This window comes from Erpetoichthys calabaricus, chromosome 12 (assembly GCF_900747795.2).
Source record: "Erpetoichthys calabaricus chromosome 12, fErpCal1.3, whole genome shotgun sequence".
Taxonomy (NCBI): Eukaryota; Metazoa; Chordata; class Cladistia; order Polypteriformes; family Polypteridae; genus Erpetoichthys; species Erpetoichthys calabaricus.
In genome coordinates, this window is record NC_041405.2 from 141,708,434 (window position 1) to 141,730,506 (window position 22,073).

At 35.0% G+C, this 22,073-nt stretch overlaps 3 protein-coding genes across 5 annotated transcripts in view; 2 read left to right on the forward strand and 1 right to left on the reverse strand.

Moving 5' to 3' along the window:
• ap3d1 (adaptor related protein complex 3 subunit delta 1) overlaps positions 1 to 22,073 on the reverse strand; it is a 1,136,182-nt gene that overhangs the window by 648,837 nt on the left and 465,272 nt on the right. The window lies entirely within an intron of this gene.
• Positions 1 to 22,073, forward strand: part of theg (theg spermatid protein) — a 455,045-nt gene that overhangs the window by 352,040 nt on the left and 80,932 nt on the right. The window lies entirely within an intron of this gene.
• si:ch211-129c21.1 (uncharacterized protein LOC563087 homolog) overlaps positions 1 to 22,073 on the forward strand; it is a 74,788-nt gene that overhangs the window by 49,450 nt on the left and 3,265 nt on the right. For all 3 annotated transcript variants that reach the window (XM_028816415.2, XM_028816417.2, XM_028816416.2), the window contains exons 9-14: positions 2,684 to 2,856; positions 5,966 to 6,122; positions 7,892 to 8,114; positions 17,252 to 17,367; positions 19,565 to 19,731; positions 20,126 to 20,178. In XM_028816415.2, the coding sequence (XP_028672248.2) occupies positions 2,684 to 2,856; positions 5,966 to 6,122; positions 7,892 to 8,114; positions 17,252 to 17,367; positions 19,565 to 19,731; positions 20,126 to 20,178 (889 nt within the window). The remainder of the gene's footprint in view (positions 1 to 2,683; positions 2,857 to 5,965; positions 6,123 to 7,891; positions 8,115 to 17,251; positions 17,368 to 19,564; positions 19,732 to 20,125; positions 20,179 to 22,073) is intronic.

A 22,073-nucleotide genomic window follows, 5' to 3' on the forward strand; every position in this document is an offset into this window, starting at 1 on the left:
ATTCGGCTGCTTCTGTCCTGTGTCACATCATCAATAAACACTAGTATCCCAGTGCCACTGGCAGCCATTAACGCCCAAGCCATCACACTACCTCCACCGTGTGTTACAGATGATGTGGTATGCTTTGGATAATGAGCTGTTCCACGCCTTCTCCATACTTTTTTCTTGCCATCATTCTGGTAGAGGTTGATATTGGTTTCATCTGTCCAAAGAATGTTTTTCCAGAACTGTGCTGGCTTTTTTAGATGTTCTTTAGCAAAGTCCAATCTAGCCTTTCTATTCTTGAGGCATATGAGTGGCTTTCACCTTGCAGTGCACCCTCTGCATTTACTTTCATGCAGTCTTCTCTTTATGGTAGACTTGGATATCGATATGCCTACCCCCTGGAGAGTGTTGTTCACTTGGTTGGCTGTTGTGAAGGGGTTTCTCTTCACCATGGAAATGATTCTGCGATCATCCACCACTGTTGTCTTCCGTGGACGTCCAGGTCTTTTTGCGTTGCTGAGTTCATCAGTGCTTGCTTTCTTTCTCAGGATGTACCAAACTGTAGATTTTGCCACTCGTAATATTGTAGCAATTTCTCGGATGGGTTTTTTTTCTGTTTTCGCAGCTTAAGGATGGCTTCTTTCACCTGCATGGAGAGCTCCTTTGACCGCATGTTGTCTGTTCACAGCAAAATCTTCCACATGCAAGCACCACACCTCAAATCAACTCCAGGCCTTTTATCTGCTTAATTGATAATGACATAACGACGGACTTGCCCACACCTGCCCATGAAATAGCCTTTGAGTCAATTGTCCAATTACTTTTGAGCCCCTGAAATGAATGGATTGTGTTAAAAAATGCTTTAGTTGCCTCACATTTTTATGCAATCATTTTGTTCACCCCACTGAATTAAAGCTGAAAGTCTGCACTTCAACTGCATCTGAGTTGTTTCATTTAAAATTCATTGTGGTAATGTACAGAACCAAAATTAGAAAAAAGTTGTCTCTGTCCAAATATTTATGGACCCAACTGTATATTTCTAATGGGGCTATTGTAACATGAAATTTTCACCAGATGTCGGTAACAACCCAAGTAATCCACACATACAAAGAAATCAAAACAAATTCGTCCATAAATTAAATTATGTGTAATAAAGTGGAATGACACAGAGAAAACGTACTGAAAACATGAAGAAAAGTAGGTGCAAAAAGGCATGGAAGGCCAAGAAACCAGCTGAAATCTGTATTTAGAAAGCAATTCTGCCCCCAGTCAGCGCAAATTAATATTGTCTGGTTTAGTCCTAATTGATGGTAAGGTTTCTCATTACCAAGGTGTCACACAAGAAGCATCTCATGATGGGTAAAAACAAAGAGCTGTCTCAAGACCTTCACAACCATATTGTTGCAAATCATTCTGATGGCATTGATTGCAGACATATTTCTAAACTTCTGAATGTTCCAGTGAGCACTGTTGGAGCCATAATCCAGAAGTGGAAAGAACATCATATCAGAAGAGTTGTTCAATAGCCATGGACCACTCATGGAGAGCTTCAGAAAGACCTAGAATTAGCAGGTACAGTTGTTTCAAAGAAAACAATAAATAACGCACTCAACCGCCATGGCCTCTATGCACGTTCACTGCGCAAGACTCCACTGCTGAGGAAAAAGCATGTTGAAGCTCATTTAAAGTTTGCTCCTCAACATTTGGACAAGCCAATGAAACACTGGGAGAATATAGTTTGGTCAGATGAATCCAAAATTGAACTCTCTGGATGTCATTGCACACACATCATATTTGGAGGAGAAATAGCACTGCACATAACCCCAAAAACACCATACCAACAGTGAAGTTTGGAGGTGGGAACATCGTGGTGTGGAGCTGTTTTTCAGCATATGGTACTGGCAGACTTCATATAATTGAAGGAAGGATGAATGGAGAAATGTATTGGGACATTCTTGATAAGAATCTGCTGCCGTCTACCAGGATGCTGAAGATGAAACGAGACTGGAAATTTCAGCAAGACAATGATCCTAAACACACAGCCAAGGAAACTCTCAATTGGTTTCAGAGGAAGAAAATACAACTGCTATAATGGCCCAGTCAATCACCCAACTTGAATCCAGTTGAAAATCTATGGAAAGAACTGAAGATCAGAGTTCATAGAAGAGGCCCCTGAAACCTTCAAGATTTGAAAACAGTTTATGTGGAAGAATGGGCCAAAAATCACACCTGAGCAATGTTTGCAACTAGTTTCTCCATACAGGAGACATCTTGAAACTGTCATTACCAACAAAGGGTTTTTTTTACTAAGTATTAAATAAATTTCAGTAAGCATGTTCAATACTTATTCCCTGTGTCATTCCACTTGATTACACATAACTTATTAATTTTTTTTTATTTCTTTGTATATGTGGATAACTTGGGTTGTTACCAGCATCTGGTGAAAATGTCATGTCAATAGCCATATTAGAAATATATTTACTGAGAAAAACATTGACATGTTCAATACTTATTTTTCCTGCTGTAAATGTAATATAAATATAAAATCCAACTGACATTCTTTCAGATTTAAATGATTGTTTGAGCTTTAACATTTGCACTTCCTTGAAAGAAGGAGGGATTTTATCACATTTTATGTGGGAATCTGATGCACTGAAAGTAAAGATATCTCATATCATTTTTTTATGCATTCTGTCAGGATGACCTTGGAGGACTGAGAATCTTACAGAAGAAATGGACCACATTTCTAAAGGCAAGCCTTGTGTGTTCTGTGCCAGAGCTGAACCTCCAATTCATCATTCAAGATGTATTTATGCTGAAGTCTGCTAACTGGAAGGAGACAATCTTTTATGGAGTATTTGTTCCACAGGCGTACGTAATCTTTTAAAATTTGTTTTAAAAATTTAATGGAAACAATGCAGTGTAGTAGTTTAATGCCAGTTCTTCCAATTACAAAAATACAAATAGGGCTGTATAAATCACTATGCTAATCACTAGTTTAAAATGGGCTGGTTTAACCCTTCACTATGTATTTTATGAAAGACAAGCAAAGGTTTCTTTGACATTAATGTAGAGAAAGGAGTATCCCATTTCTTAACGTCATTAAAATGTTATTTTTCAGTTTAAAAACAAATGCAAGTAATGGAATGGCCAGTGTGTTTGTTTTTTTTGAGACAGCATTGTCACTTATGGAAAAAAAAATATTTACAGTAAATGCTAATTAAATAGTTTTACAACATAAAATTTAGGTATATGCCACACAAATTCATTAATTTCATGGTACAATTTTAAAACTGGCTCCCTAAGAAGTACAGAAATTTTTAAATTTTCATTCAATGTAGAAGACCTTGCATTAAGGGAACTGGATCGTTCTTATGCCTTTTTCAAACTATATTATTTTAACCTTCATTCACTAGAGGTGTAATTAACTCCTATTCATGTTGAACTCTGTTTAACCAGAATTTCTTTTAGTTGTTTAAAGTCAATCATGCAATTTTAAGGATTAGTTTAGTGAGTTCCAATATAATTGACTCAAAGTAGTTGTGTTTGTGTGTGTGTGTGATGTGAATATATATTGTGCCAGCATTTGGCTGGGTTTCTGTACCTACCCACTCCTCATAGGTTAAATTAGGTAGACATTATTATCCTAGAGGGAAATTGGTTTCCCTGTAATTTGCCTCTGGTTCCTTCTGGCTGTAACTTTTGCCATGCAACATTACTAAGGCAATGGTCACATGGTAGATTGGGGAGCAGAATTAAAAGAAGCAGCTTGGTAAAACTTCTTTGTTCGAGCATTGTAAATCCTGCCTTTGAGAAAGTTTCTTTTGGGTATGTCCCCAGGTTTCTTGAGTTCTGGTGACTTAGTATATAAATGCCATGTTTTCTTATTCTGATTTGTGATTGTATTTAACATTTTTTTTTTAAATTTTCCTGTGTTTGCCTGTCTATTTTGACACCATTCCTTTTTTTCCAATTGCTACATTTTAATTTTTGCTTTCAAATAAAAATCATTTGTCTTTTTTTATCTTCTCATTTTGGCATAATGTTTTCATCTCGTAACAACCCACATACCAACCAAGGTATTAGCTATCAATTGCATTTTATAGGGTGGTATACTGCACTGTACACTTGTGCAACCTTGTGGGTTAGTTGCACAATTACATCCATCAGGTGTTTAGATTAACACAACATACTTGAAACAACTGTGGAAACTGCTCATCAGAATAAAAAAGGTGTATGCCTTCATGTTTTTGAATCTGCCGCCTCAGTCATTTGCCTGCATGCCAGCAAGTTCCTTTGCTATTGAAATTATAATGCAGGAAACAGCAATACATTTTCATACAAAATGTAGTTCACGGTACTTTACAAAAAGTGAAAGATGCAATTACTAAAATAAATAAAAATGAAATGGAAGAGTCTGTAACAGCATAAATTATTGTTCACTATAGGAATTTTTAAGTCTTCTTGCAAAAGTCACAATCCAATTTAATAACATATGTTGTGATCAGATGGCTAGGTAGGAGTGGAAAATAAAAGCTTCAGCCAGCATAGAAAATTAATCTACGATTAATTAGTGATTGCCCAGCCAAAACTGGGCACAACAGTTTTTTTGTTTTTATTTTCTGTGTTGCCTGCTCCAGTTTTCTGTGCTCCAGAGTTGCTACATTTAGAATTTGTTGTAGAGTTGCTGTCATCTGAGCAAATTATTCCTGACCAGCAATTTCCTAAGGTTGTCCCAGTCCTAGCTGCACCTTTGTGTTATAATGATATTTTGGGGGAGGGGGGGGGGGCGGGGTTAGGGTGTGCAGAGTTCCAGGAACTGTCTTTGAGAGGGGTCATACAGTCATTATAATCCAGGACCCAGGAGGGGATTTTTTATCAACCAACATTTTGTAATTTGGTGTAGTAACCATTTGTGAGCTATTGCGTTCTGTTTGTTGGATTTCTGGGTGTGTCTGGAAGTATGTGAGGGGGAGAGACGGATCTTAAATTCAAAAGCTCTGTCTTATGTGAGTGTGTTTAATGTATATAATGTGTGCTGATTATTCTGGAAGTATCTGTTTAACAATGTTTTAGCAGAAAATGCATGTGTTTTGCATGTTGAGAGTAAACAACTGAATAACTGACATGTGAATTATGCAATACAAATAACTGGAGATTCAAAACCCCCCACCAAGGACAATTTTCAGGCATTGGTCACCATAGACTTCTGTTTTATTATAAACTTTTTATGTCAGTTCTCCATGAAAACACATGCAGTAAGTAACATAAAAAATATCATTTTTGGGTGGTGTATTTCTTCATTCTTTCTTTGTCCATCCTGCTTTTGTGAAATTCTTTTTTTTTTTTTTTTTCTTTTCTTTTTGAAGATTTTTTTGGAATTCTAGTGTTTGTTGTTTTTTGATGTCCTCCCTGCCAAAGCTTCACACATAATTGTATTTGGTTTCATGCTTTCAAATAAAATGATTTGTCTTTTTATCAGCTCATTTTGATTCTGAAGTCTTCAGCTCATAGTGTAAATTATAAGTTAGACATTTATTGTCTTAATTAGAACAAATATACAAAGCTGATTGGGGGGTTGGTCAATAGCTGTACTGTTGCCTTACCAATTTTGAGATGTGCTTTTTCGCTTTTTTTGTCTTTACTGGTTGACCCACTTTAATGTTCTTAAAAATAAAAATGATAATCCTGATGCACTGAGACACACACCTCTGTTGAAGGTTATATAGCCAAAACAGTTTGACTCTAACCTTTTTATTTTATTTTTTCCTCAGCTTTGAAATAACTCTTACCTACTTTTGTCTTTTGTATAAGTGCATACTGATGCAGCAGTACACCTAGTTTAAGAATGCCATTTAGTATTTTCTGTCAGTGTTACTGTTTTAGTTTTAATCTGGATGTATTCATTACTCAGCTGTTCACAATTGCCTTTTTAATAGTTTTAAAATGTATTATTTTAGCATGTTTTTTCTTTCTCCAGAGGTGTGTTGGACATCTCAATCGTGTGCGCCTACAGTATGAGAAAGATACACGAGGTTTTCTCTCAGGGAAAGTATAAAGAACCAGTCACAGTGGATTCTTCACACGTCAAATGGATTGTGTACAATCAGGACATACCTGTGCCCCGTCCAGGAGCTGTGAGTAATTCAGAATTATTGCTTTCAGGAAAGACTTTCATTTTTCCGTCAATCTACCCTTTTTCTGAGCCTGATTTTTGTGTTACTCGGTTGTGGAATGCCAGAGTCTATCCTAGCAGCACTGAGTGCATTTTAATTTATAATAAAAATACAGATTGGGTATATTTCATAGTATTTCAAAATATTTGCTACAATTTCTCAAAATTACATACATTTTAGATTAGATTTAGAATATTTGGTCTGAATACAGATGTTATTACATTCTACATCATATACCACCACTTCAGCTTTTACTATGTTACTCTTACTCACTTTGCTGCATATCATCCTCCACAAACCTTGCAATCTCATCTACAGAAAATACTTTCCCATGATAATGCTTTTAAATTAGTACAACATCTCCTTCTGAGCCTTACCTGACAAATGCAACATTTGCAGCAACATGCAAATAAGGTTAAAAGCGGACTTTATATTTTAATTCAGTCATGTGCCCACTCATTCTTTGGTACATATTCAGGATTTTGAGTATCTCTACACTCAGTTGATTTAATTTTGAGGGACAGTTTGAATAGAAAAAAAAAAATCTACCACATTCATGAAGCCTGCTTCCTAGCTACTAACTTAATAGGATCAAATCAAAAGTAGCTGATGTCTTTCCACTATCTAAGTAAGGTCCAACTCATTTTTTTTTACCAGTGCAGTAACATACACATTAGAAGACCCACTTTCCATAGCCATTAAACACTACATCTAGATCTGCCCTGTACATTCCTTTTGTCTAGGAGGCATTACACCTGACTTTAATCATTTTCCTGACCCAATCATTACATAAAACTAAAAATTTCCAGGTGTCAGTTTTTCTGTCACACTTTTTGATATGTAAATATAGTTCACAACAATTGAGTTTACTGACTTTTAATCTTAACAGCATGATCAGACTGTCAAGCCTCCTATCAGAGATTTGCAACTATGTGTCCTTGAAGGCAAACAGTGTTCAACATTTATTAAAATGCCACACATTACACTTGAATAATTCCACAATTTGGTAACAAACAGAAGGTTTCTGTGGTAGTCGTTTCTTAACTAATCTTGTAAGTGTATGCAGTGAAAGAAAAACAGGTAGAAGCCGGTGATATATTCCATACTATTGTTTTTTTGTTTTCATTTACTCCCTTTCTTCATTTTCAAGCCTGTTTAAATGGAAATAAAACAGCCTTAGAAAATGCCAGTAGCTCATAAGGCTAACTAATGCACACACTTACACAGGCGTTCAATTTTAATCTTCATTTAATCTAACCTGTATGTCTTTAGAGATAAGAGAGGAAAAATGGGTCTATCTGGAGTAAAACTCACATAGAAATGGGGAGAATGTAAAACTTTAAAGCAGACATCAATCGAGGGAGTAAGGCAACAGTGACAACTACATTTTAATTTAATGTTTACTTTTTTCTTTAGTCTGTTCATACTGTGTTTAGAATTACAAAAAAGGGTTACATTAAAAGCTGTAATGAAAGAATGCGCTTAACAACTTTTTTTGTGTGTTTCATTTTTAAGGTATTCCTTATTCATAGTTGCTTTCCGTACAAAGAAGACTTATTAGTATTTATATACTTGCTTGTATAATGTACATATTTGTGTATATCCCAGTTGACTTCTTACGGTTGTATGTCTGATTCTTTATTAATAATTTACATTTGTATTACAAGATCATTAATCAACATGCAGCATGTATGTTTCTGACGTCTTATTCTTAATTCTGCATTATTTAGTGCATTAACAAGCAAGCAAGAAATATGAAAATAAACCGGACTCTGGACCTGCCAGACAAGACACTGCAGTTTGTAAGAGATCACCCTTTGATGGATGACCCTGTCACTCCTATCGATGGGAAGCCCAAACTTATCAAAACTGGATCTCGCTTTACAAGTATAGTTGTTGACCGAATCAAAGCCCTGGATAACCAGCTTTATGATGTGATGTTCATTGGGACAGGTGAGACACTCTTCTGGGCAAACAAAATAAGGAAGCAGTTAGTACTACTCACAGTTAAATAAAGATGCTTTCAAGTTATATTTGGCCAAAATAAGGGCAGCAAAATTATAAAGTAAATTATGCCACATATAAACCAGTAGATGCCTGATTTTGTTGATAATTTTACATATCTGTGGAGGGGATCATGAAATGCAATGTATGGAATCTTTTAGTTATATTTTTTTTTTTTTTTTTTTTTTTTTACAATTTTATCAACTTTAATTACACCTAGGTCTTTTTGAGATTTGCAGTCCATATCTTCTGTAATATACTGTTTGTGAAATTTTATTAATACATTTTAGATCAATAAAAAACCCCATGGCCATCCAGTGTTTGAATTGTAGCCTGTGTATTATTTCTATTACAAAGAGGTTACAGGCTGCCAAGAGTTTTCCAAGACGAGGGCACAGTCAAACTGCTACAAGAAAGGTAAAATAGTTGAGAGAGAAATATTAGAGGTACTACTCTGTGTAGACGGGATTTGTGAAACTAAACTTTTTATAATTGACAATTAAGATACACCGTGTACTGTTATCAAGTAAAAAAACAACTTGACTTTATGATGTGTGTTTCATCAGTGAAAGATGATAGTACACAGTACTTTGTGTCTGTGTGGGTTTCCTTTTGTGTACTCAATGTGTACATTTTCACTCATGTGCATGGTAGTTGGTTAACAATTTTAAATTTCTATTTTGTAAGTGTGTGTATGAAAAAGGAGGTGTCCACATGTGTGATCCCTGTGATGAACTTGCTTTTGATACTGGCCCTGGCCATCATGATGTTGAATTGGATTAAGCAAATTTAAGAATTTTGTTTTTTCAGTAGAACCTAATATTTTATTTTCCTTTTTAATTGTTTCAGTATATTACCTCAATGATGTAGTTTCAATATGAAGAAGGTGGCCTCCTAAAATAGTGTTACCCATCTTTCATTTATAATTAATTTTTCATTTGTCTTCTTATGGTACTTTGAACGTGTCTATATTAGGGCACGTTTTTTAGGGATTTGCCCAGTTAGATGATTGTCCAGGTGTTCAGTTGTTGCTGGAGCCTTCTCAGTAGGTGCAGTCTCTCCAATTTTGATGTCATCTGACAAATACAGAGTTGTATTTTCTATATTAGCTATAATATCAGTTAGATACAGAAATGGTTTCAGTAGATCATTAAGACATACCACTGATGATCTCATACTATACTTCTCTTACCTGTACTCTTTGCTTCCAGCCTATCAACTAGTTCTAAATCCATTTTATTTTTACCTTGGAGGTTTTTAGAATTAATCTTTGGTACAGAACCATATCAAAATGCTTTTGAAAGTAGGTTTACTGCATGATTTGATTTTGATTCCAGTTATTTTTTTTTAAAATTGTTTAACCGATTCTTCTTATATTGTCTTCATTAAGAATATTGTTTTTGTGTAAGAAACCTTCTAAACAATTTTGGATTGTCATTACCATAGTTGTAGTCTTTGGAATACAAGCAACATATATTGGACTATAATTAGTAATTACTGTAATAATTTTTTTCCTTTGTTCTTGTGGAATGGAATTAGGGGTGGGCGGTATGACCAAAATTCTATATCACGGTATTTTTCTAAATTATCCCGGTTTCACGGTATTGGACGGTATTTTTTTCCCCATGCATGAGTGAATGTTAACCACATTTTCCACTGCAATTACTGCAGTAGACTGGCTAAGAATAACCTATTAGACTGTTATGAGAATTGTACATTGTACAAAAAAACATTTTAATGTGCACACAAGTATTAATACAGGTTTGCATGGCCCCATAAAGTGATACTTTTCAAGGGGGTGACACTAATGAAGAGAAGGAATCACACTGCATGACAGTTGCAGTCAAAATATAGAACCTTTTTATTGAACAAATTTTGCAAAAACTTAAACTATGATTTTGACAACATATTTTCAACCATCCAAAGAGGCATTTAGACTTAGTAAAATATCCAGAGGTGCTTGTCAAAACTGGTATTGCACTGAACATGTCTTAGAAAAGTAATAAATAGTAAATATTTTTTGTGAACCAACTACACTTTCTGTTAATGTTAACAATCTCTGTCCACTGACACATTAAAGTGACTTTTTAAACAACTTTACCATCAATAAACTACATAATATTTAAACTAATAAATAATAACAATAAAATAAATAATAGTATTATTACTGATAGCTGCACTATTACTTCAAGACTTCAAGCCCAGGTGCATTACACAGTATTCACCAAATTAAAATAAAATAAAACAAGTACAACTTTGTGATGACATCCTTACCAACTGTACCATCATTTAGGCAAACTGCATTAATATGGGCCTTGCTTCAAGCTAAGCTATATACATAAATAAAATAACTGCAACTTGCATTTACTGTATAATGCTATTTGTGGTATAGCCCTACGGAAGTGCATTAGGGCCACGGTGAAGAAAAAAAAAATACAGTAAAGAGGGAAGAAAAAAAACAAACTACCGGTATATGTCAAGAATAAAGTCTGACTTTATTCTCGACATTTCCACTTTAATTTTGACGCTTATGTCAAGATTAAAGTCAACATTTCCACTTTATTTTCATAGTTTACTTCATAATTAAAGTAGAATGTCATAAACTAAACTTCATCCTAAAATCAATGTTCAATTTACTTGATTTTCTCAAACCCCGTCATAAGTTAATGCAGCACATTAAATGCTTTGTGTTGTGTTCCCCGACCCAGTTGTTAATCACTACGCTTCTTAAACTGACTTCCTATGCACTAAGAGGAGGCAGCAATCACCGCACAGAATCCATTCACTTCATGATATTCCTGCTCTCTAAAAATTTAGAATGCTAAGATAAATACTTGATATCATTTTCATGATGAAATGCATTAAAGCAGGTATTACACATGCATGGTAGTGAGGGGTCCCCAGGTGTACGTTCAGTGTAGAGACCTTTATGGCAGGTGTGACGAGGCTCCAAAAAACTGGATGTATGAATGGGTATCGCACAGGTTTAAACTTAAATATTGTGTAAATGTTGGTTTTGTGATCTGGTGGTCGGAGACACGAACACAGAATTCAATGCATGTTCTTCTGAGCGGGCTTTCTTTATTGCACGCGTGCTGTCTCCATCTGATGTACTAAAACCCCAGTTCCTATCCGTCCTTTTTCTTTCTCCACATAACCAATCACCACACGATAAACGTCTTTGTGAAATTAAAACTAGTTATAAACTTAGCCCACGGAGTGTTCAGAACTTTAAAAATATCTTCGTTATACATGTTTAATTATGCCATCCATTCAGAGTTGCGCCCATCTCTGAACGAGTCGCCAGCACATCGAAGGATAAATACAAGCAAAACATACACTAGCAGGGTCAATATAGCACAACAAAACCCCACATCCTACATGACTCTGAAAGGAAACTGAAGCGCCGAGTAAACCCACCAGAAAAACATGCAAATGCAAGGCAGGCACGCCGCCGTGCCCCCATATGATTAATGCATGCTTTAATGCATTTCACCATGAAAATTATATTAAGTATTTATTTTAGCATTCTAAATGTTCAGAGAGAAGGAAGATCATGAAGTGAATGTATTCTGTGCGGCGATCGATGCCGGCGCCTCCTGTTAGTGCAAGAAGAAGTCGGTTTAAGAATCACTTAACACAAAGTATTTAATGTGCTATATAACTTATGACGGGGTTTGAAAACATGTCGTCACACTATTACACAATACCCAGGTACATTAAACTGTATTGAAAACAAATGAAACAAGTACAACTTGGCTTGCAGTATTATCCAGTAGTATAGAAACAGTATTTACACATCTGACCTTTTAAAACTAAAGCATCTCCAGGCTCTCTGTCCATTTTCACCACGCAGCATTCCTATGCTACCGCCCACTATTTGGTGGTGTAGCAGTGAAAAAGAGCCCTAGTGCAACAAATCTGTGTTTAGCGGTGTAGCAGTGAAAAAGGTCCCCACTTGAACAGTTTCCCGCTGCGCCACGTTCCGAACGTCGTTTAGGCAATTTAAACCGGTGTTGCGGTATAAGAAAAATCCATATCATAAAAAAAATAAAAAACGGTTTTTGGTATGAACCGGTATACCGCCCAGCACTAAATGGAATCACATTTGCAACTTTTCAATCAACAGATGGTACTTCACTTCAAGTGACTGTTAGAATATTCTTACTGAAATTTATAAGTAATGTGTTTTTTCTTTCATCTCTACTAGTAAAATGTCATCCAACTCGGGGGTTTTGCAGTCTTAACTAATAACTAATACCTGAAGCACATTTGACTCCATCCATTTATCTAGCTGTCCTTCCAGTTATTCATCTTTAACCAACCTATCTTTAAGTACAGAGATCATTTTTACTTCTACTTTAAAATATTCCATCAGTTTCTTTTGTTAATACTTAGGTTAAAAGAATATAAGATAAAAGATGTTTCCTGCTCATTTTCAGTACCCATTCCCCTTGCCATGACACCTTTTAAATGGCATTATAATACTTTTCAGTGGAACATTTTTTCATGAAGAACTGTCTGCTGTTTATCTTAGTTTTCCCTGCTGTGTTTCAGTTTCTTACCCTTAACCCACATCTTTTATAATTTCTTTTCTTTCTTGCAATCTTTAATTGAACTTTACAGGGGCCAGAAAATGGTTTGGTGGATGAAACAACTGTAATAATTGAAATAAGAAACCATTGCTACAATACTTTCAATTACAAACACAGAACAATCGAGGCATAGGACGTTATAGCAGCAGCACTGAACCCAAGGTGGGAAGCAACCTGTCATAGGGTATTTTCATATTGCTTCCATGAAAAATGCATCCTCATGCTTTTTATAACATTGTGAAAATGAACTGTTAGAAAGATCAAGTCAAAACCATGTGCAACCCTTATAGTATTATGTGGTAAACAGGTGAGAGAAAGAAACAGCAAGCCTTAAACACCTATTTTGAAGAGAAGGATTGCCAGGTGTACATTAGTATGTAGAAGGCTGTAGCAAGCTGCAAAAGCCTTTCTGAAAATTTTTGTAGTGTTAGTTTGTGTTAGTAAAATATTTAAGTAGTTTCTTTATTCCTTTTTGAAGTTTTTTGGAGCTTAGCATTGCCTCAGAAAAGCTGAGCTCCGAAGCAAACTCAAAACAAAAATGAAATATTAGCAGGATGATACTTTGGTGGAGTTGAACCTCTTGCTGGATTCTCTATCTCCCTTAATAAGCTTCAGCAAAGCCTAGCACATTTCTAAATTGGCCCATAATAATTTTTCTAATGTTCTATATCCACATTAATTTTACACGAGAACAGGCCATTCAGCCCAACAAGGCATGCCAGTCCTATCCATTTTAATTTCTCCAAAATAATACCAAGTCTAAATTTTAAGGTCACTAAAGTCCTACTGTCTACAACACTATTTGGTCACTTTTTCCATGTGTCTATGGTTCTTTTTTTGAAGAAAATTTGACCCTGTTCAAGTTTCCAACTGTGTCACCATGCTCTTGTTAAAGTCATTTTAAAATAACAGTCTCAATCGACTGTACTAATTCCTTTCATGATTTTAAACACTTTAAATCATGTCACCTCTTAATCCCCTTTTACTTAAACTGAAAAGGCTTGCCTCATTTAATATTTTTTCATAACTCATTCCCTGCAGTCCTAGAATTAGCCTTGTTGCTCTGCTGCTAAGTGTTTTTTTTTTTTTTTGTAGCCTGGAGTCCACAACTGTACACAGTACTCTAGGTGAGGCCTCACCAATGCATTATAAAGTTTAAACATAACCTCCTTTGACTCGTACTCAAAAATTGGTGCTATATAACCTAACATTTTGTTAGTGGCCTCTGAACACTGTTTGGCAGTTGTTAGTGAAAAATTCACTATGACTGCTAAATCCTTCTCATAAGCAGTACTTTCAAGTTTCATACCTCCCATTGTGTATTCAAATTTAACATTTTTACTTTTTATATGTAGTACTTTACATTCACTTACAGTACATTAAATTTCATCTGCTACAAATCTGCCCAAGCCTGTATGCTGTCCAATTCCTTCTGTGATGATTCAATGGATTCTAGATTATCTTCTAATCCACCCAGCTTGGTATCATCTGTAAATTTAACGAGCTTGCTATTTATATTTCTATCAAAATCATATATTTATATTTAAAATAGCAGTAGCTCTAGCACTGACCTCTGAGTGACATCACTCTTAACATTACCCAATTCTAATCAGGTTGCTCATACAATAAACCTCTGCTTCCTGTGTTATAGCCAGTTCTGCATCCACCTACACACTACAACCTGAACTTCTGCTTCTTTTAGTCTGATGCCCAACCTCTCATGTAGTACCTTACAAGATGCTTCTGAAAGTTGTGATAAATAATATTGTATGCACCAGTTTGATTGTATCCTTCTGTTGTTTCCTCATAGAATTCTAGCAGGTTAGTAAAACATAACTGTTCTTGTCTGAACCTATGCTGACTGTTCAGTAAAACTCCTGTTCTTGCAATGTGTTTTTCAATCTTTTCCTTAACAATTCTTTCCATTATTTTCTTGTGACAAATGTTAAGTTTACTAGCTTATAGTTACTTGCATGTGTCCGTTCATCCTTTTTATATAATGGGATATTTGCTATTTCCAGTCCATCTGAATTTACCCTGCGTATTACGACCTCCTAACTAATCCTAACCCCTATATTATTTGGTCCTGGTGATTTGTTTGATTTCAGCCTATTTAATCCAATCATCAATTCTCCCTATACAATTTTCAAGTCACTAAGAACCTCCTTAGTAGTCCCTGTTACTATTGGTGAGTTTATCAACTCCTCACATGTGAAGACTTTCAGAAAAATGTCAGTTTAGAGCATTTTTTGTTTCACTTTCTCTACATTTTAATCCCCCTTTACTATTCTTGATACACTTCACCCTTTCCTTGACTGTTCTTTTACCACTAAAATACTGAAACATCTCTTTGGGTCATTTTTTGCTTTATTTGCAATATTCCTCTTTTAGCTTCCCTAATATCCTCTTTCATACTCTCATACACCTTAAGAATTGTATTGTATTTATTAATCTTATACGCCTTATACAGCTGATTTTTTTTCCCTTTGCAGCTTTTTTTTCAACTCCTTATTAACCCACTTGTTTGTTTGTTTTTTTTTTTTAATTTCCAACTAATTGTAAATGTAGGACAGGTATATAGCAACATTATATACAAAACATTTTTAAACCTGTTCAACTGCTCCTTGACTGCTTATACACTTAAAAGCTTCTTATTCCAGTTTATTAATTTTAGACTTGGCTAAATCTGTTTAAAATTTGCTCTGTCAATTTTAAGCTGAACAACTTTAGTCTTTGCATCTGTGCTCTTCCATATTATGATCACTTGACCCTAGTGGATCAGTCACCTCTACACCCTGAATTTCATCCTAGTGCTTTAACATATTGTTTTAAAAAGCAGTCTCTGATTACATATAAAAACTCCTATTCATGTATGTTGTATGGTATGTATTCATAACCTTGCACTGTTTGCAAGGTTAACCCAGTTGATATTTGGGTAGTAAAAGTCCCTCATGACTATAAAATCCCCCTGTAAACATGACTTTTAATTCCTCTTAATATTAAAAATATTTGCATTAAAATTACTGTCTGCATTTGAGGGACTATAGCATACTCCTAAAATAAGGTCTCCATCCATAATGCATTCCAGGTGAACCCTCACTAAGATATGGCTCATCGCCCAACTGAAGGAGACTTGCATTTAAATTCTGCTTGACATTAAGAGGCAATCCTCTTTCCTTTTCTGTTCTGTCTTTCCTTCCAAACAATATGTGCCCATCTGTGTTATACTTATCCCCATCGTTGTTATTTGACCAAGTTTCTTTTACTGGTATAATATTATAATTATGCTTAGCTACATACAGCTCCAAATCACATGGTTTAGTTTTGATAGTTCCAGCATTAATGCAAGCTATTTTTTAATGTGCTACTTATTTTACTTTTGCACTTAAAACTTTAAAAATTTACGTTACTCTGTATATATGGTTTTACAGTATTTGTCCCTTCATTTACAGTTCTAAACCTCCCTGCCCCTTCCCCCTACCCTAGTTTAAACAATCCTCAACTAATCTTCTCATATGCCTCCTCAACACCTTGGTGCCTGTGATCCTACCAGATTTGTTTCCTGCTTTGAGTCCACCATGAAATGAAGATGCCTTTGTATTTTTGCACACTTCATGGGACTTTTTTTTTTTTTATTATTATTTTTTTTTTTTTTTTAAACAACTGTATAGACTATTGCTTCTGAATTGGCCAAAACCGATACCGAAGTTGGATAATTTCCACCTTAGTGCAATGGTTCATAATTAATGCTCATGATGCCAAATATATTTCTGCAAAACCTGTTACAAATGTATTAAAGCACATAATTCCATTATAAATTTACTTTCTGCCCTCCACAACTTGCTGGCCTCTGATGCAATTTAGATGTTATTTATGCATTTTACTATTTATACACAAGTATTACTGCTGGATGAGCCCGGACTCTTACAAGAGTTTTTATTATTCTTCTTAGAATGTGGTGACACAGTAGCAGCTTACGCAACAGTGCAAAATAATGAAATGGTGATTCTGCAGTGTTATAAAAAGCAAGCATTCTCATTCTGCTAGGATATTAGTAGTCAGGGACATTTTTTATCAGATTATTTAAACAAATAATCTTACATTGAGTGTATGAACTTATTTTAACATTGTTGTACAGGTTTAGCTTAAGCAGATGAATTGAGTTAACACCACACAGGGAGTCAGTAGTAGAATTCTAGTTTACACCCATGTGCCTACAAGTTCAAAGGGTCGTTACTGTCATGTACAGAGTACAATGAAATTCTAGCTTGCATGTGCTGCTCAACATACAGCATGTCATTGCTCTGCTTATTACATCTTCTAAACCACCAGATGACATTGCTGGGGTGTCTGGTCAAGAGTTTTGCTGTAGGACTGTACTATTAGGACTTTAGTCTTAATTGTATTAATAATGATTTATAAACTTAGGAAAAAGAATAGTTATCTATGAAATAAAGCTGCTTTTCAGCTTCCCTTGATTTTTCCTTACAGATAATGGGTACCTGCAAAAAGCTATCAATTTAGAAAACGAAATGTTTATTATTGAAGAGGCCCAGCTATTTAAAAATGAAGAGTCTGTTCTCAGTCTTCGTATCTCTTCTAAAAAGGTAAATATTTACTTATTAGAGTTAAGTTACATTTTTAAAAAAAATTGTTTAGCAAGGGCATTATGTCTACATTTTTGGTGGAATTGTTAAAAGTTTTGCTTATACAGTTTACTTGTTTTAGCTGTTTATAAGTATGATTTGCATTGTTTCTTAATGAACCTAACTATATTTGGCAGCTTTCAAACACCAGTAATAAATCTGTTATTTATGTTAGATAAACTATTGATAGTTTTCTATTGATAGAGTCACAACTCTTTATATGTTTGAGAACAGAAACATAAAAATAGTGGTTTTACTAAAAAATAAAGTCATTGGCACTTGGGATACAGTGGCTGAAATGAAATAGGTAAATACATGAGCAGTTTTTTTTTATTTTTAAACAGCTTGATACATTAACCATGTGATATTATAAGAATCAAAAGAACATACAGTCAGTATTTTCTTTTTTTATCCCTTAAATAAAAAAGGCTGTAAATACCTATGCTAAACATAATGAATAAAAAATGTGTATTAGATAAGGTTTCCTACAAAAGCATCTGTCTATTTTATGATGAACAACATGAACTACTTATATGCTAGGAGTTGTATGGAGCCAGAAGAACAGAGACTATATAGTTATTTCAATATGGTGGAACGATATGGGCAGACAACCAGTAAAGGGTCCAGTATTTTTGTTGTAAAGTAAATTGTGTCTCATATATTTTTCTAATATAATAAGATTTTTTTTAAATCATGAAACATGTATGTACTATGTGAAACAAATTCATAGAAGACGCTTTCTTGCAAAGTGCATCTGTACAAGTATAAGATAAAGAGCTTACAGTTATTACAGAGCTTATAAGCAATTCATTCCTGAAAAGTAGAAACTGCTGTTAAACTGCCATCGCCGTTCATAGAGATTTATGCTGGGTTATGCAATCTCTTTAAATTATTGTATTTATTCTGAAGCAACCTTTTATTGTGTCACTTTATCAAATGTGTCTAACTAAAGTTAAGATGACCACCTGTCACCAGAACCCCTACATCCATTTTGCTCTCAAAACAACCAACATTTTGTGGGAAGAACAGCACCACAAGGAAACAGATGTATGTTTCAGCATGCCCACCTCATGTTCCAAAATAGCCTGTGATGGATTTCTGTTCCAGTTTATTTAATCTCACTCCTGTAAACCCTCATTCATATTTAAATCTGATAATGAGAAGGCCTCTGCAGTAAGCAGAATTCAATGCATTCATTGTCCATTCCAGAAGTGTCCTGTTTGCATGGATATTTATTCTGCTGAAAAACAATCCATTTTCATATGGGTGAATTGTAGCCTTGCGATAGAGTGTGGTTTTTATGCAGTTCCTGGTGTGAACCAGTGTTCCCTCCACAGTTGGATCCTGCCTTGTGCATAATGCTTCTGGAATAGGCGCTACCTGTGGGACCTTAAATTGAGTAAAATTCAATATGGATTAAGAATTGGAAGGATAATTATATGTGTGAAGGTTATTCAACAATTTCACCAGTCCTGTTAGCTGGGAGTGGTAGATTAGCATAATAATCTCTATCACCTGATCTGAAATATTTTATAATCAATGCTGCTTGTTTTACATTCTCTGAGAGTTCTGAGATGTTTTTCTTATTGCTGCCTACATCTCCATAAGCCAACACTAGCATTGCTCGAGCATTCAGAGTGGATGACACGAGAGCTTTGTTGTATCCATAATTCTGAACAATGTGAAAGTGCACACTGTTGACCTTTATACTGTCTCAAAGATTGCATCATTATTAAAAACAAATGTTTATTTATTATCCTGAGGGATTACTTAAAGGAATGTACATGCCTAATATCTTCAATATGTCAGCCTGCTCACCAGGCCTGCTAACACTCTGAATTGTTACAGCACCCTGCCTGACCCAAGATGCTTACCACCAGCTAATCAGCCTCACCTTGGAGAGTCAGATGGCATTTCAGTGCTACTGCTGCTCGTTTACAAGCAGAAACTAATGTTTAAGTAGCCAGTACCAAAAGTGGTCCAGTGTTGGATAAGGAGTTTGATAAAAAGGTTACAGGATTTGTATGAAATTGTGAATCACCAGTAAGATCCAGGTTTTGTGTGTGTTAGTGTTAGTCAGTTTATATTATCAGAACAACAATACCATCTTGCCAACACCCTGTTTCCATCTTTTTTCATATTAATTTGCTTTTTGCAGAGCAAAATATATGCTACATCCTTGTCACAGGTAGCACAGAGCACACTTTCTGACTGCAGACATTATGAGACCTGCTATGATTGTGTGCTTGCAAGGGATCCATATTGTGCATGGAGCAAAAAATCAAGTCGGTGCGCATCAATATCTGACATGACCAATAACAAAACGTAAGTCAGCTTTGCTTTATTTTCCTGTCATTTATGTTTTGAACTGTACTGAAAATATGAGTCACACTACTAAGAAAATCAAGAAAGTAACTTGTATTACCACATTATTTACAGATTGTCTCTTATTGGTGGTTTATGATTAATACCCAAGTATCACTAATTGATATTTTTATATTACAACTAAATGATGTGCAATATTTATATTGCTTGGTAATATGCAGATGAGGATAGCCTATGGCTTATACTGAGAAATATGGTGGTCATACAACTATTGAAAGCTGTAAATATAATGCATGAACTTGCAAAACACAGGTCCCTATAGAATTTGTTGTGTGCCTTACTTTTTACTTAGTCTTGGTTAATTTATTTATTTATTTTGTTTTGCTTAATTTAGAGATCTGATCCAGAATGTTAAAACTGGAGATGCATCTTCATGCAAAGATACACGTAAGTCTTTATTAGTGTTCGTTAACCCTCTAGGCAAAATCCGAAAATGGCCACCTGGGTGTATTATTTAATGATATTTTACACTTTAATCAAGTGCTTTACATTCTCCGATTAAGCACAAATTTGGCTCCTCAACAATGTCAGTTATGGACAGAAAGGTGTGATATCAACAGTATGGAAAAATGAACAATCGGGAATTAAATTTGTCATTAATAAAACAATTAGGACATACACCACAAAATAAATAGAAAACATGAAAACCAAATCCCCATTAATTGTGAGGCTAATTTAAAAAAAAAAAAAAAAAAAAAAAGTGTTCATTTCTTAGGTTAATTTGGGGGCTGATGGGAACCACTCCCTCTGTATCTTTCTTTTGCTCCCCCTGTCCCCTTTTGCTGTGTTGATGTGCAGTTTTGTCTGGTCATCTTTGTTCTCTTGTCATAGGGCAGAGAAACGTACAGTAGCTTTAATAGGTTTAAAACTTTGCTAAAGTTTGCGTTTGATGGAAGAGTCATTCACATGGTATCTCACCTATAATTCAAAGTATAGAAATAGAATGAGAGAAGTATTTTTGATTTTTTTCTTTGCACAGTGTAAATAATGGGAGCGTGCTATAATGAATGGAGAATTTCTCCCCTCCCCTCTCTCATTAATTGTGCTTCAGTATTTTTAAGAATTTCTAGTTTGCACAGTAATTTTTTTTTTTTTTGATAATTGCATTTCTGCTGTTCTGCATCAATTCACTATACCACTGGCCTTTTACCAGTATTTGACATCCCTTTCTTGAGTACATGGGTGATCGTTGCCCTCTTATCGGCTGAAAAACTCTGGAAAATGACCTTAACTGGTGGCAATTTTACCGTTCCGAATCTGGAGATGTAAAGTAGACTTCTTCCACAAATAGGGGGGAGGACACTCTTAACACAGCAATTTTAGCAGCATGTGAACGGTACAGGTATACTGGTGAGGTATACTGTTGGAAATACCTTAATGGTATTTCTGTTTCTGGTTGTCTACCTTTTTTGAGGAGACTAAAACACATTCATGTCGCCAGCCATTTTTTAATTAGTAAGACTTTAAAAGGTGTTGTGAATACTGTATATTGGCTGCAGCTCATTGGGGTTCTGTTGTAAGATTGCTTATGACAGTTTGAAAGAAGAAGCAATCAGGATATTAACTTTGTTACTGGAAAGTCTAGCCTATTAACTGCCAACACATAAGCACTAAACTCAGACTTCAAAATTTGGAAGCAAACGATCATAAACTGGGAGCACTAAATCACAGTGAATGACAAGAGTTTTGTTGTATTCATTATTTGGAGCAACTAGAAGTACATGCTGCTAACCTTTATTTTGTCTTGACAGTGACGGCATGTGCTATACACATCTGACCATCCTTTCATAGAAAAACTGTAGCAACCATAAATAAACTGAACTCAAAATGGCAGTGCCCATAGAAAAGAAAATGCTGCTATGGGAAGATGTGAAATAATTTCAAACAGAAAATTAAAGTGAAACCAAATTTAAATGAAGGAAATAATTCTCCATTGCAAAAAAAAGGCTTTATAAAATGCATGCTTAGGAGAAACAGAGAAAAATTATAAAACAATTTGTATCATGATGTTAAGGACCCAACATTTTGAGAGGAATTACTATTAATAGTTGTGGAAAAAAAATGCAGGTGAATAATATAAAACATGTCACATTATAGAAAGTGCAGTCACAAGTCCAGCTTGTATTTATTATACAGGTCTTATTTGCATAAATGTAAATGAGTCTGAAATGTGTTTAAAGCCCGTGTATATGCCATGGGCATGAGTCACTAAGGCTGCAGCTTCTAATGTTCTTGCACCATACCAATACAATGCTATTTTTGACATTTTAGTTATAATTAAA